This window comes from Orycteropus afer, unplaced genomic scaffold (assembly GCF_000298275.1).
Source record: "Orycteropus afer afer isolate SDZICR_OR568_19922 unplaced genomic scaffold, OryAfe1.0 scaffold00121, whole genome shotgun sequence".
NCBI lineage: Eukaryota > Metazoa > Chordata > Mammalia > Tubulidentata > Orycteropodidae > Orycteropus > Orycteropus afer.
Window position 1 is genome coordinate 2,408,148 of NW_006921708.1, and position 11,678 is coordinate 2,419,825.

Below are 11,678 nucleotides of genomic sequence, written 5' to 3' on the forward strand. Positions count from 1 at the left end.
AAAAAGTTTCTCCCTATGAGAGGACATCTGCCTGGATTGCCTGATGTAGCACAGAGCCTGGACAGCCACTTCCCAATGTCCCACTGGCATCAGTGGTTGCCATTTTCCCTAAAGTGTGTCTATTGACTAGCCATCACCAGGAAGTCACTATGGCAGTATCTGCAACTCCTGATTTTTAATGAGTGGAGAGCCCCTGCACATACATCTTTCTATTTGTGGCATGGAGCAGGGGTTGGGTAATTTGAGAGTTGGTATGGTTCTAGTCATCTGTTCAGAAATGATAGCTAGACCCGAGAGAGCAGATGACCATGGAAGAAGTATAGGGAGAAAGGTAGCACACAGAGCTCTGGTAAGGATGGGCAAAGTAAGGGGAGAAAGGACTGCAGGGGCAAGCGGGGAACCAGGTGGGTGAGCACTTAGCAGAAGAGGGGATAAGGAAGACAAATGCATTAGGCTTATAAAACAAGCCTCATTGTTCACTCATAGCTCTTCAGTGGCTCTGAAGGGCCTGCCAAGCTCCCATCCAATTTCCAGGCACCTGGGCCAGGCCTCTACCCTCCATGATCCAGGCTTTGCCCACCTTGCTGGCTTCAGCAAGTACAGGTTCCCACATGATCTTTTCCCTCTCATTTGTTTTTCCCACAATCAGACTGATGATTGTACTCTGTAGCCTGGTCCTCTGAACATTTTCAGAACTCGCTTGCTACTCATCACACTTGATACATCCAGAGTGAGGGGACAATTTTAGAGGGTTTATGAAAGGAACAGTTATGACTGTGAACAGGTGTCTTTAGGACAACTTTCCTTGTAGTGTGGTCTATCCTTCAGTGCCTCAAAGTCATGGGCTCTGTGCTTTGTTTGCACTTGTTCTATGATAAGGGACAATTGTTCATGGCTGTTCAAGGGACTGAGATCCCAGGACCCCACTCAGCACATTTCAGGGCCTCTCTCTTGCTCTAGCCTTTTTCCACTTCCCTTTCCAAAGTATAAAGCAGCAAAGGGCTCAGGAAAATGGCATCAAGAGTCCCTCAGTGCTGTCCTATCCTTGTCCTGCCATCGCTGCAGAAGTTGCTGCAGGAGGTGTTAGATGAGACAATGGGGACACAAACCCAAAGGAAGTCAAGAAAAAATGGTTATAAAGACTCATTTGCTGATATGTTCAATTCTGCCCAGATGTCATGATGTGAACAGGCCCACTACACCAATTGGAAGGAGTCTCAATACAAATGTGCCCCATGGTGAGCCAGTGAAGATCTGGGGATGAGCTCAGGTTATTTTGCTAGCATCCTAATTGGGGAACAGGCATTTCTATGCATGAGGGTTTCTATTATATCTAGGGTAGTTTACCCTCTCAGGATTATTTCATTAGTGAAAGCCAGAAGCAATCAGTGACCAGGAAAAGACTTTTTATGGGAAAAGGTTTATTTATTATTTATAAATATACCACAAAACTTAAACTTTCCAAAAATACTTTTTTCTCCCCACCCTCAAAAAAATTAATTAAAAAAATAAAGAATAGCTAACAGGTAGGCAGGATGTCTTAAGACTCCTTTGTTGTATCAAGGAGGACTCTGTGCAAGGTGTCTCGTGGCTGTGCAGCAGTACAGGGCCCTGTCCTCTCATGCATCCCCTCCTTGTACTTATGGGGTAAATGTCACTCTCTACACACAAAGAGATGGTGACCTCCACGTGAATGGGCTCCTATGTATGGGCCCTCCCACTCCCTAGAAAAAAACCACCACCACTGAGTCAATTTCTACTCATAGTGACCCCTCATTGGGTTTTGAAGGCGATAAATCTTTACAGAAGTAGATTGCCCCATCTTTCTTCCAGGGAGTGACTGGTGGGTTTGAACTGCTAACCTTCTGGTCAGTAGTCAAATGCCTTAGGCTCTGTGCCACCATTATGGACCCTCCCCATCATGGCTTTATTGGATCTACCTTCTCTAACATCTCATCTAGGATTATCTAGTATAGCCCCTCACTGTATCTGGACTATATTGTATAAAATGTTAAAAATTAATTAAAACTTATCTTCCCTGCATATATGTGTGAATTATAGAGAAAAATATGAGAACTATTCCAAAGTCAACACAGCTGACTCTGTGCTCCCCTAAAAGCCAGTCATCTTTTCTCTTTGGATATATATGTATTTTTTACAATGTGCCAAGGAGGACAAGTAGTGAGAGATGAAAATAAACCTTCTTTGCCTTTAAAGAGCTTATTCTCAGAAACAAACTTTGTCTTGAGTTGTTGAACTGGATAACAACTTTTTTCTGTAGTCATGACGAGTAGTGCTATTGTGATACCCCTGAAGACAGAGGGTTGGCTTTTGCCTGATCCCTTCTCCTCTACCTGGAATAAAGGCAAGGAGTTGGTCTATAACCAGGCTAGGTCTCTGGGTGCTCCTGACAAAGGGAAGCCAGACACACTTGCCTGTATACTTGCTCCCACAGTTCCCTAAAACATTTTTGGCCTTTCTTTAAAAAAAAAAAACACCCTTATTCTTTCCAATAGTTCTTTCTCAAGCAGTACTTATCACTTGTAGGTATGACAGATCTTCTTGGTTGAAGGACTCAGGCCCTTGCTCAAAGATGGTACCATTCTAGGTTTAAAGCCACAGGACAGAGCGTCGGGATGTCCAGATGATAAGGACGCAGTGTTTTCCTATTCTTGATAAGGCCTGTGCTCATTCTACAGCAAGAGGAGATACCAGCACATACTGTGACAAGCGATACAACTGCCTTAGGCACCAGGAACGGAGTCCAGGTTAGTAGTTTTGTGAAGAACCAGATGAGTCTGAGAGGCGCCGAGTGCCATGACACCTCACAGGGGCTCATGAGTGTTTCCACATAGTCACAAGAAAAATCAAACTGCCCTTTACTCACTACTAGGTGTGGAAAGATGTTCAACTATACCATTGAAAAGAATCATAGACATTTCAAAAATCTTCTAAACTTTGGTTGTTTTAAACAAAAAGATCAATTCACTATAAAAAAGAAATATAAATCAAGGCTGTAAGCAGCTGCTGATAATGTCCTTGGCAGTCTTTTGTGCAAAATAAGGCGTATTTGAGCTCCACATTAACTACAATGAGAAGAAAAAGAGATATATTGAAAAATATATTAAATTTATTTTTAATAATTAAAATAATGAAAATTAAATTAATATATGAAATATATGAATAAATATATGAAATTTATTTTTAATAAATTAAAATAATGAAAAACAAAAACAAAAAACAACAACCTCAAAATGGTTCTAGGGTTGTGAGGCAAAGTGTCCAAGAAATAGAACACAAGCACAGGGTGGACTGGGGCTGTGGCCTAACACTCAAAACAGAGCAAAAAACTCCCTATGACACTTGGTACTGTCAAAAAATCATCCTAGAATATTCACATTCTAACTTGCAAGGAAAACCGTATATATAAAAATGAAAATTGCTTTTGCTTGTTCAATTTGTCTTAAGATGGAAAGCAATGTACTTATTCTCTTTTCTCAACAGCTCACTTATTAGTTAAAAGAAAAAAAAGATTCGATTATAATGTTGTTGTTATATGCCATCAAGTCGGCCCCGACTCACAGTGACCCCTCCTTGGGCTTCTGAGGCAGTATCACTATGGAAGTAGATTGCCCAACCTTCCTTCCGAGGAGTGGCTGGAAGGTTTGAACCACCAGCCTTCTGGTTAGCAGTCAAGTGCCTTAGGCACTATGCTACCAGAGCTCGCACTCTTCAAAATGGTAGTTTAAAATTTCATTTTCACATTAAAGTTTATTAAAATTATATTAATCATAGGCTACCAGAGTATTCCTAATGTACTTTACAGAAAAATAACATAGATAGTGCTTCAAATTAGAAACATGGTTCCTTAACAAGTCCTTTCAGATTAAAATATTTTACCTGGGAAGATAAGTGAACCAACAGGCTTGCGTGGAGAAGGGTTAACTTGTTAAATCTTTACATTGTGAATGTACAAAAGTTTACACATTGCAAGTTCTTTAAGATAAAATAAAGTGTCTTTGAAATAGGAATGGTCATGGGCCTTCTTTTCTGCTGCCCCTCTCTGACCTGTCTGTCCTGTTTGCTCTCATTGTCTCTGGGGTCTGTGGTGTAAGTCCTGCTAGAAGGCCTGGGCTGGAGGACCCTGCCATGCAGTCCTTTGGGCTACAGTTTCTCTCTTACCCCTAGTGTTACCAGGTGGAACAGCTTAGTAGGGAAGGCATGACCCTTCAGTCAGGGCAGAGGTGTCTGAGGCTTACATCATGGCCAGACTGAGTCCTGGCAGCAGCAGCAGCCATCTACTTGTTCTCCATGTTGTAGCAATGGATGTCAACTTTCCCCTTGGTGTCATAGCCAGGGAGTGGCTGCCCATACTTGTCTACACACCAGCAGAAGCCTCGCTTTCTGCCTTTAGAAGGGCGGCACTGCAGAGAGGATTATAGAAGACCAAGAATCAGATCCCTAGCATTTCACTTGCTCAGGAGGTGAGAAGCTATGAGCTCAGGGGTGAGAAGCATGATAGACATAAGGTTTAGAATTATGGTCAATCGAGCATCCCTAGGAACAGCACATCACAGCAGCTCCTGGACTCAATCTCCTGAGACAGACACTGTGTCACCACAGTCATAAATACAAATGCTCTGGTGGGCTCAGGGTTAGAGTTATGAACAGAGAAACTCCCTAAGATCAGAGATCAGTTTCCCCTCTGCTTCCATGGAGAATGCGGTAGAAAAACCACATTGAGGCTCTCACTCACCTGCTTTTTCTTATAAAACCCCTTCTTGTCACAGTTAGGAATATGCACACCTCTAGGGCTCAGCACATTGAGGAACTTGAGGTGGTTCAGAGTGTCTTCCATTTCCCTGCGGCAAGGGCCCTGGGGATGAAGGAGTATAGAGTGACATAGTCTATTATTACTCAGGACTCGTAGATCCTAAAAATCTTATCACACACAGAGAACTATCACAAGTGGAACCTATAATGTGCTCTTTTAATTTTTGACATAGTAAGAAAGTCTATGAGGATGCTGTCTCTCCCTCCCTCTTTTTATATCTCCAAAATAAGATGTTCACCCTCATATAGTAGAGAAGAAAGGGCTCTGCAGATACCTTTATAGCATACAAAGTGCTTTCAGAAGTGTCAAATATTCCTTAAGTAATGAGTAGAGAGGTAAGGAAGGAGCTAGATGGGAAAGGAGGTGGGACAGGAGAGGCTAGAAGTTGTCCACTGCATCAACAGGAACAACGTGGCTTTGTTGACTGGGCTCTTTTGAATAAACAGTTTAATGGCTTTAAAAACCTCACAGAACTAAGTGATACTCCAGGTACCCAGACTAGGTGGTTCTTTGCATCTCCTCCTCCAACAAGAAGAAAAGTTCTTACATATTCTGTTTCCTGTTTGGACTCAGAGGAGAAGTTCTGGGTGTCTGTGCTCTGAGACTCATATTCCACTTTGTAGCGCTGGCTGTCCTTGGCATGTCCCTTCTTGATGACATCCATCTTGGTGTGGAGGGGATGGAATTTGGAGTCCAGCACCCGATGTGTGCTGGGAAGTGCCTGGTTTTCCGTGCTCCCTGCATTGTGTTCTTCTTCTGAGTCACTGGCATTTCCTTGAAGAATACAAGGGAAACAAACACACACACACACACAAAGAAAAAAATTAACAGTCATCAACATTTAATAGTACAGTCCTCTATGAAATTCTGCAATAGCAACCAAAATAACCAGTTGCCATAAAGTTAATGCTGACTCATGGTGTGTCACAATTGCACTGTGCTCTATAAGGTTTCCAATAGCTAATTTTTAGGAAATAGACTGCCAGGCCTTTCCTTTGAGTCACCTTTGGGTAGACTCGAACCTTCAAACTTTCAGTTTGCAGTCAACTGTATTAAATATTTGCACTACTCTGTCTCATTTAAGTGGAAAAGTTATTTAGCAATTTCAAATATATATTTTTAAACCTTGATAAATTATTATCCCTTAATACTAGTAGCTACATCCAAAACCAAACCAAACCCACTGCCACCCAGTCAATTCTAACTTACAGCAACCACTGTTAGGTTTCCCAGGCAGTAAATCTTTACAGAAGTAGATTGCCCAATCTTCCAAGGAGTGGCTGGTGGGTTTGAACCACCAACCTTGTGGTTACCAGTCCTGTTACTAATGCCTTAGGCATTTTGCTACCTTAGTAGCTCCTTAGTAGCTCCATGCTAGTCATTTTATCAAAAGAAGCCATCTTTTAAAAATGAAATCTTACATGTGCTTTTACTTAGAAAGTGCAACTCAAGGAGGGAACATGCTTATACTCTCAGCTTTCACCCCTCTTCCAAAAAACGGTGAATGTAACACAATTTTCATATGGCACCAGTAGATGGCGAACCAGAGCCACGGAAGGCTCCTGCTGCTTTGAGTTGTGTGCTCTCTCAGTGCTACAGGAAATTATGGCCCTAACAACCTGGGCTTTCACAATCCCTCCAGGGGTTTCTGAGGCTTCCAAAATTTGACAAGCCCTATCTTCAGTGTTACTGGGCAAACGTCTATAAGTAATCTCTGTCTGGCTCAGATGGAGAAAGTGAATTCTTATCTACACTGTGTTATTATATGTAACCAGAGTCATCTAGTGGTGTAGTGCCTAAGGCATTTAACTGCTAACCCAGAAGGCTGGAGATTCAAACCGACCAGCCACTGCTGGGAAGGAAGATTGGGCAATCTATTTCCCTAGAGACACTGCCTGGGAAACCCAATGAGGGGTCACTATGAGTGGAATGGACTCGATGGCAGTGGTTTTTTTTTTTTTTTGAGTTATCCAGGTGTATTGAGTTGTGTTGTTGTTGTTATTTGCCGTCGAGTCGGACCCGACTCATAGCGACCCCTCCTTGGGTTTCTGAGGCAATATCACTACTGAAGTAGATTGCCCCATCTTCCTTCCGAGGAATGGCTGGTGAGTTTGAACCCCCAGCCTTCTGATTTGCAGTCAAGTGCCTTAGGCACTATGCTACCAGAGCTCCCAATTTGTTTTATAGATTCCACTGCCGTATCTCTAAAAATCCATGTCCATGCAGGGTCTGGTACATCAGAAGAGTACACAAAATGTAAATCCTCGGGCACCTTTCTGGGTGGTGTTCTTCCTACCCCTCAGCGGGCACACGAGCAAAAGGAGCACACTGGTATCAAACCTCTATTCCTGTCTTACACTTATGTGTCAGAGCTTTCACGTTTTTTAAAAAGGCTAAAATCACCTCCTGCAGACTCTTGTATAATCAACAGTACTAAATGAAGAAAGCCTAATATTTGATAGTAATGTTGGAACGCTAACAATTTAACTGCAGTAAAATAAAGTACTTAGCTCCAGTTAAACTGCTGTATCTTCCCATGCCTGGGTGGAGCATGTGCTTTGCACCTTCTGTGCTGCAGTGCCGGTTCCAAAACGTGAGGCACGTTGGTAATCTCCTTCGGTTCACCTTACACTCAAGGTCAGTGTCTGTCCACCGCCAAAGGAGATTGAAAGAAGCAGCTGGCGCCAGGCCAGTCCGGCTCCCCACCCTCCGTGGGCGCACAGTTACCGGGTGGGCCCTCAGCCCGGATGCTATATAGCAGCGGAACATGCCAACCATCCCCTAAAGTGTGCATGGCGGTGTTCATCACCAAGGCAGCCTGATGGCTGGGGGCCCTACCAGGGCCTCTTGACTATGCAGTGAGAAGCAGATGGTAGCTCTGAGAATGCTCCCAGCCCCCTCTCTCTCTGGAAAGCACCTCACATCCAGGTAGATGATGCACTGGCCATGTGAGGTGAACTCCAGAGACTTGGGAGTCCCTCTCCTCTCTAGATTTCTTCATCTGTAAAACAGTACTATGAGGTCCAGGAGCAAAGTCCCCCAAGGTGTTTCGAATAGTGGTGTGCATAAATTCCAAGGGCCTGGCCCAATGCCTGAGAGAGTAAGGATTTGGTTTCAATCTTCTTTAACTTAGTTTTTTTTTTCTTTTCTTTTCTAAGAAAAGTACTGGCACAAAGGAGGCACTAACTAAACTCACTGCCATCCAGTTGATCCTGACTCATAAGCCATTTTACTACTGACCAGAAATGCTGGTGGCCTTCTGCCACTCCTGGTGGCCGACTAGCCACTCATAGAAGGAAGATTGGGCAATCTACTTCTGTAGTGATAACACCTTGGAAACCCAGGGAGGGAGGGGTCGCTGAGTCAGAATCTACTCCAAGGCAGTGAGCTAAGGAGGCACTTATATGTAAATAAATATATTTGCATTTCTCTTCCAAAAACCCTGAGTCATTTCTTAAACTTCACCGGTTTCTTTCTAATTTCCAGACTGCTGACTTGGGCATGAAAAAAGAAAAGAACTCCATTTAAGCAAAAAGATAGTTGTGCCTTTTATAAATTTACCTTTTTTTTTTTCCTAAATAAATTTTAGTAGTCACTTATTTTTATAATCTTTAATAATAAACCACAACAGCCTATAATATAGAACTATTATGGTGTTAATCATAATGCACATTAAAGTGTAACTAAAAATGACACTGTTTAGAAGAACTTCTAATAGCATATTCTGAATACCCAAAAATGGAGAAAATATTTTAAAAAACAAAAAAAAAATGACATAATTTTGCCCTAAGAGAAAAAAGTATTCAGTGATTTTTAAGTATACTAGAAGCAGTGTATACATTAAAATTCAGTCATCAAGTTAAAGTGATTCCAACTCATAATGACCCCCATTAAGTTTCCAAGGCTATAAATCTTGAAGGAAGCAGACTACTTTTTTTTTTTTTCCTATGAAGGAGCTGATGGATTTGAACCACAGACCTTATGGTTAGCAGCCAAATGCCTTAACTGCTACACCACTAGAGCAATTTTGTCTTTCTCCGGTCTTGAGATGCCTTGCCTAGAAGGAAGTATGTTATCCAGGAGGAGCGATCTGCAGCTATGGAAATTATAAAGGGTCTGTCCTTCCAACCAAGGTGGAAGTTTGGTAAGCCATTTCCTCCAGAATGGTGGAAGGAAGATGCTTCTAGCCTTCAGCTTTGCAGAGAGCCTGCAGGAACTTTCCCTCGCATCACCAAAGGAGGCTGCTTAAGTTTGCTTGAGATTTAGAGGAAGAGCTGCCAACTCCACTTTACACTTTTTTTTTTTTTTTTAAAGGGAACAGAGAAGTGCATGCCTGATAGTGGCTAAGACTGGATGAATAACGCTTTGCCAAACTTTTGCTTTTTTTCCTCTTCTGGGGCTCCCTTAAACAGAACATTTTCCCTTTCAAATTAAGAAGAGAAATCTTAATGGGTTTAGTGCAACTCCTTCTGGTGTCCCTGAAGTGCGTCTGGTTCCTGTACAGTGCCTGCAATCTCTCTCCTTCACTTGTGAGTTTGTCTCTGGGCTATGCAGTGCCGGTGGCGGTTGGGGCACACAGGTGGGAAGATACAGAAAGGATCTGAGATTTTCTTTCTGAAATGAGGTTTAAGTTCTACTTTACTTGCCTCTGGGTGGCCTTCCCCCCATTTTTCCAACTACAAATGATAATACCTGATACCCACCTTGCGCGCCCTCAGAACACACCAGGACATGATATGGCTTGGCACACCATGTTGTTGTTATGTGCCGTCGATTCAGACCCGACTCATAGCTACCCCTCCTTCGGTTTCCGAGGCAGTACCACCAGCCATCTCCTCGGAAGGAAGATTGGGCAATCTACTTCCGTAGTGATGCTGCCTTGGAAAGCCAAGGAGGGGTAGCTATGAGTTGGGTCCGACTCGACGGCACATAACAACAACAACAGCATCACTATGGATGTAGAATGCACTATCTTTAAGGCTGGGCAAACTTTTTTTTTTTTAAGGACAGGTACCATTTTACACAACATGCCGGTCCACTTTCCACGTTTCAAATATGCCCTGCGGCCGCTTCCCTCACCCACGCCAGCCTACTCAGGATAAGCTTGCTGGTCTTTTCTGAGAAATGGAAGCCATACTCAAGGGTTCCAAGGTGCGTGCCAGTTTACACGCGCTCCCGGCACCGAGGTCGTGGAGAATCAGTTTCCCGGTTTTTCCATTGATAGATAACCTCTGGGATTCGTCCTTTCCTCCCCAACGAAATCTTTTACCAATTTCGCTGACAGCACTTTGCCACTGTCACGTTCTCTCCCCTTCGGACGAAAAAAGTGCTGGACCGTCGGCAGAAGGCTGGTCTCTGGCGAGCCCCCGCCCCCGGGCCCGCCCGGCCTCAGTCTCCACCCTGGCAAAATCTGGGCAGTAAGAAGCCGGCGTCTCCAGCAGCAGCACCAGCCACCTCGTCTGCCTCCAAGGCAAGGCGGCGGAGGCTCAAAGAGGACCGCGACGCGGCCTCACCTGATGTGGGCGGTCCGTGCAGCAGGTAGGCACGCAGGCGATCCGCGGCGCTGCCGTTGGTGCACAGCCCGCGTCCATCCAGCAGCGCCTGCAGCGGACGCGGCTCATGGGGTGGCGGTTGGCAGCGCAAGCCAGAACCGCAGCGCTCGGTGTACACTCCGCACGGCTGGCCCTCATGTAACGCGCAAGTCATGCAGCAGCCGCAGCCTGGCTCGCGCACCAGTTCGGCGCACGCGGGCGCGGTGGGCGGCGGCGCGCACTGCTGCAGCGCGCGCCCATCGCACGGCTCGCAGCGCACCACGGGGCCCGCCCCCGCCGCGCCCGCGGTGGCTCGCGTAGCCAGTGGCCCGCTCAGCAGCGCCAGCGCGGCCAGCGCCACGGACCAGAGCTGGTGCGCCCGCTCCATTGCGCGAGAGGCTCGCTTAGCGGCCCGGGGCGCGTGCAGCGGCCTGGCCTCCGCCAGGCGAAAGAGCAAGCAGCCGCGGCCGGAACTGGCGAGAAGGCGCGGGCGTGGTTGGTGGGAGCAGGACAGGCACCAGCTGCAACCTCACCGTCCACGCCGCCGCGCTCGCATCTGAACGGTGGTTGGCGCGTCGGGCCGCTATATAGAAGCCGGGCCGAGGACACGCCCCGGAACGGCGCGCCCGTGTTGGGGGGGAGGGGGGGAGAGCTGGACTGGCCCGGATCGGCGTGAGGCGCTTCTCTCAAACTCCTCCGGCGGCCGACTGACGCCGGCCCATTGGTCTAAGCTGCGCGGAAGATTTCCAACCTGTCCCATGTTTTGGAACCAGAGCTGGAGCGCTGGAGGCGCAGAGCGACGGCTCCAGCCGGGCACCTGCTCTCGCGCGCTCCCGGTCCTCCCGCCCTGGAGCCCAGCTTCCCTGTTGCTACCCCGGCTCCGCCTCCTCGCGAGGGTCTTCAGAGGCGGGTCGGGCGAGTGATCCGTGGCCACCCCGGCAGGTTCGTGCACCTTATATCGTGGTCAGCGCATCTGCCTTACTGATGCGTACTTTTCCCAGTGTTTTTCGAGGGCAGTAGTGGGAATTTCTGAGTGTCACTGCCCGTTTTTCGTTACTGGGTCGCGGCAAGCTGAGACGCTCCATGTTTACACCTTCGCAGGACCACAGATGAGCTGCCCAAATGTCTGTTCATGGCCTTTGATGCTGTAGAGGGTGACTTCTCTAAACCCTACCAGCCAAGAGGGCCGAAAGCGAGCGTGTCCTCAAGAGGTTTTCACAACCATTCTTGTTTTGACTATTCTCTTGATTATTTATTCAAATAAACCTCATTTTCACGGCAAAAATAATAAAAGAGAAGGCAGTCACTACTGA

The 11,678-nt window shown here is 46.0% G+C and overlaps 1 protein-coding gene across 1 annotated transcript; it reads right to left on the minus strand.

The window, feature by feature from the left end:
- Positions 1-4,298: 4,298 nt before the first annotated feature.
- IGFBP3 (insulin like growth factor binding protein 3) lies at positions 4,299-10,753 on the minus strand. Its single transcript, XM_007944134.1, has 4 exons — positions 10,348-10,753; positions 5,382-5,608; positions 4,757-4,876; positions 4,299-4,424 (listed from the first exon to the last, which is right to left on the minus strand). Exons 1-4 carry the CDS (start codon positions 10,751-10,753, stop codon positions 4,299-4,301), a joined length of 879 nt encoding a protein of 292 aa, XP_007942325.1.
- Positions 10,754-11,678: the final 925 nt, after the last annotated feature.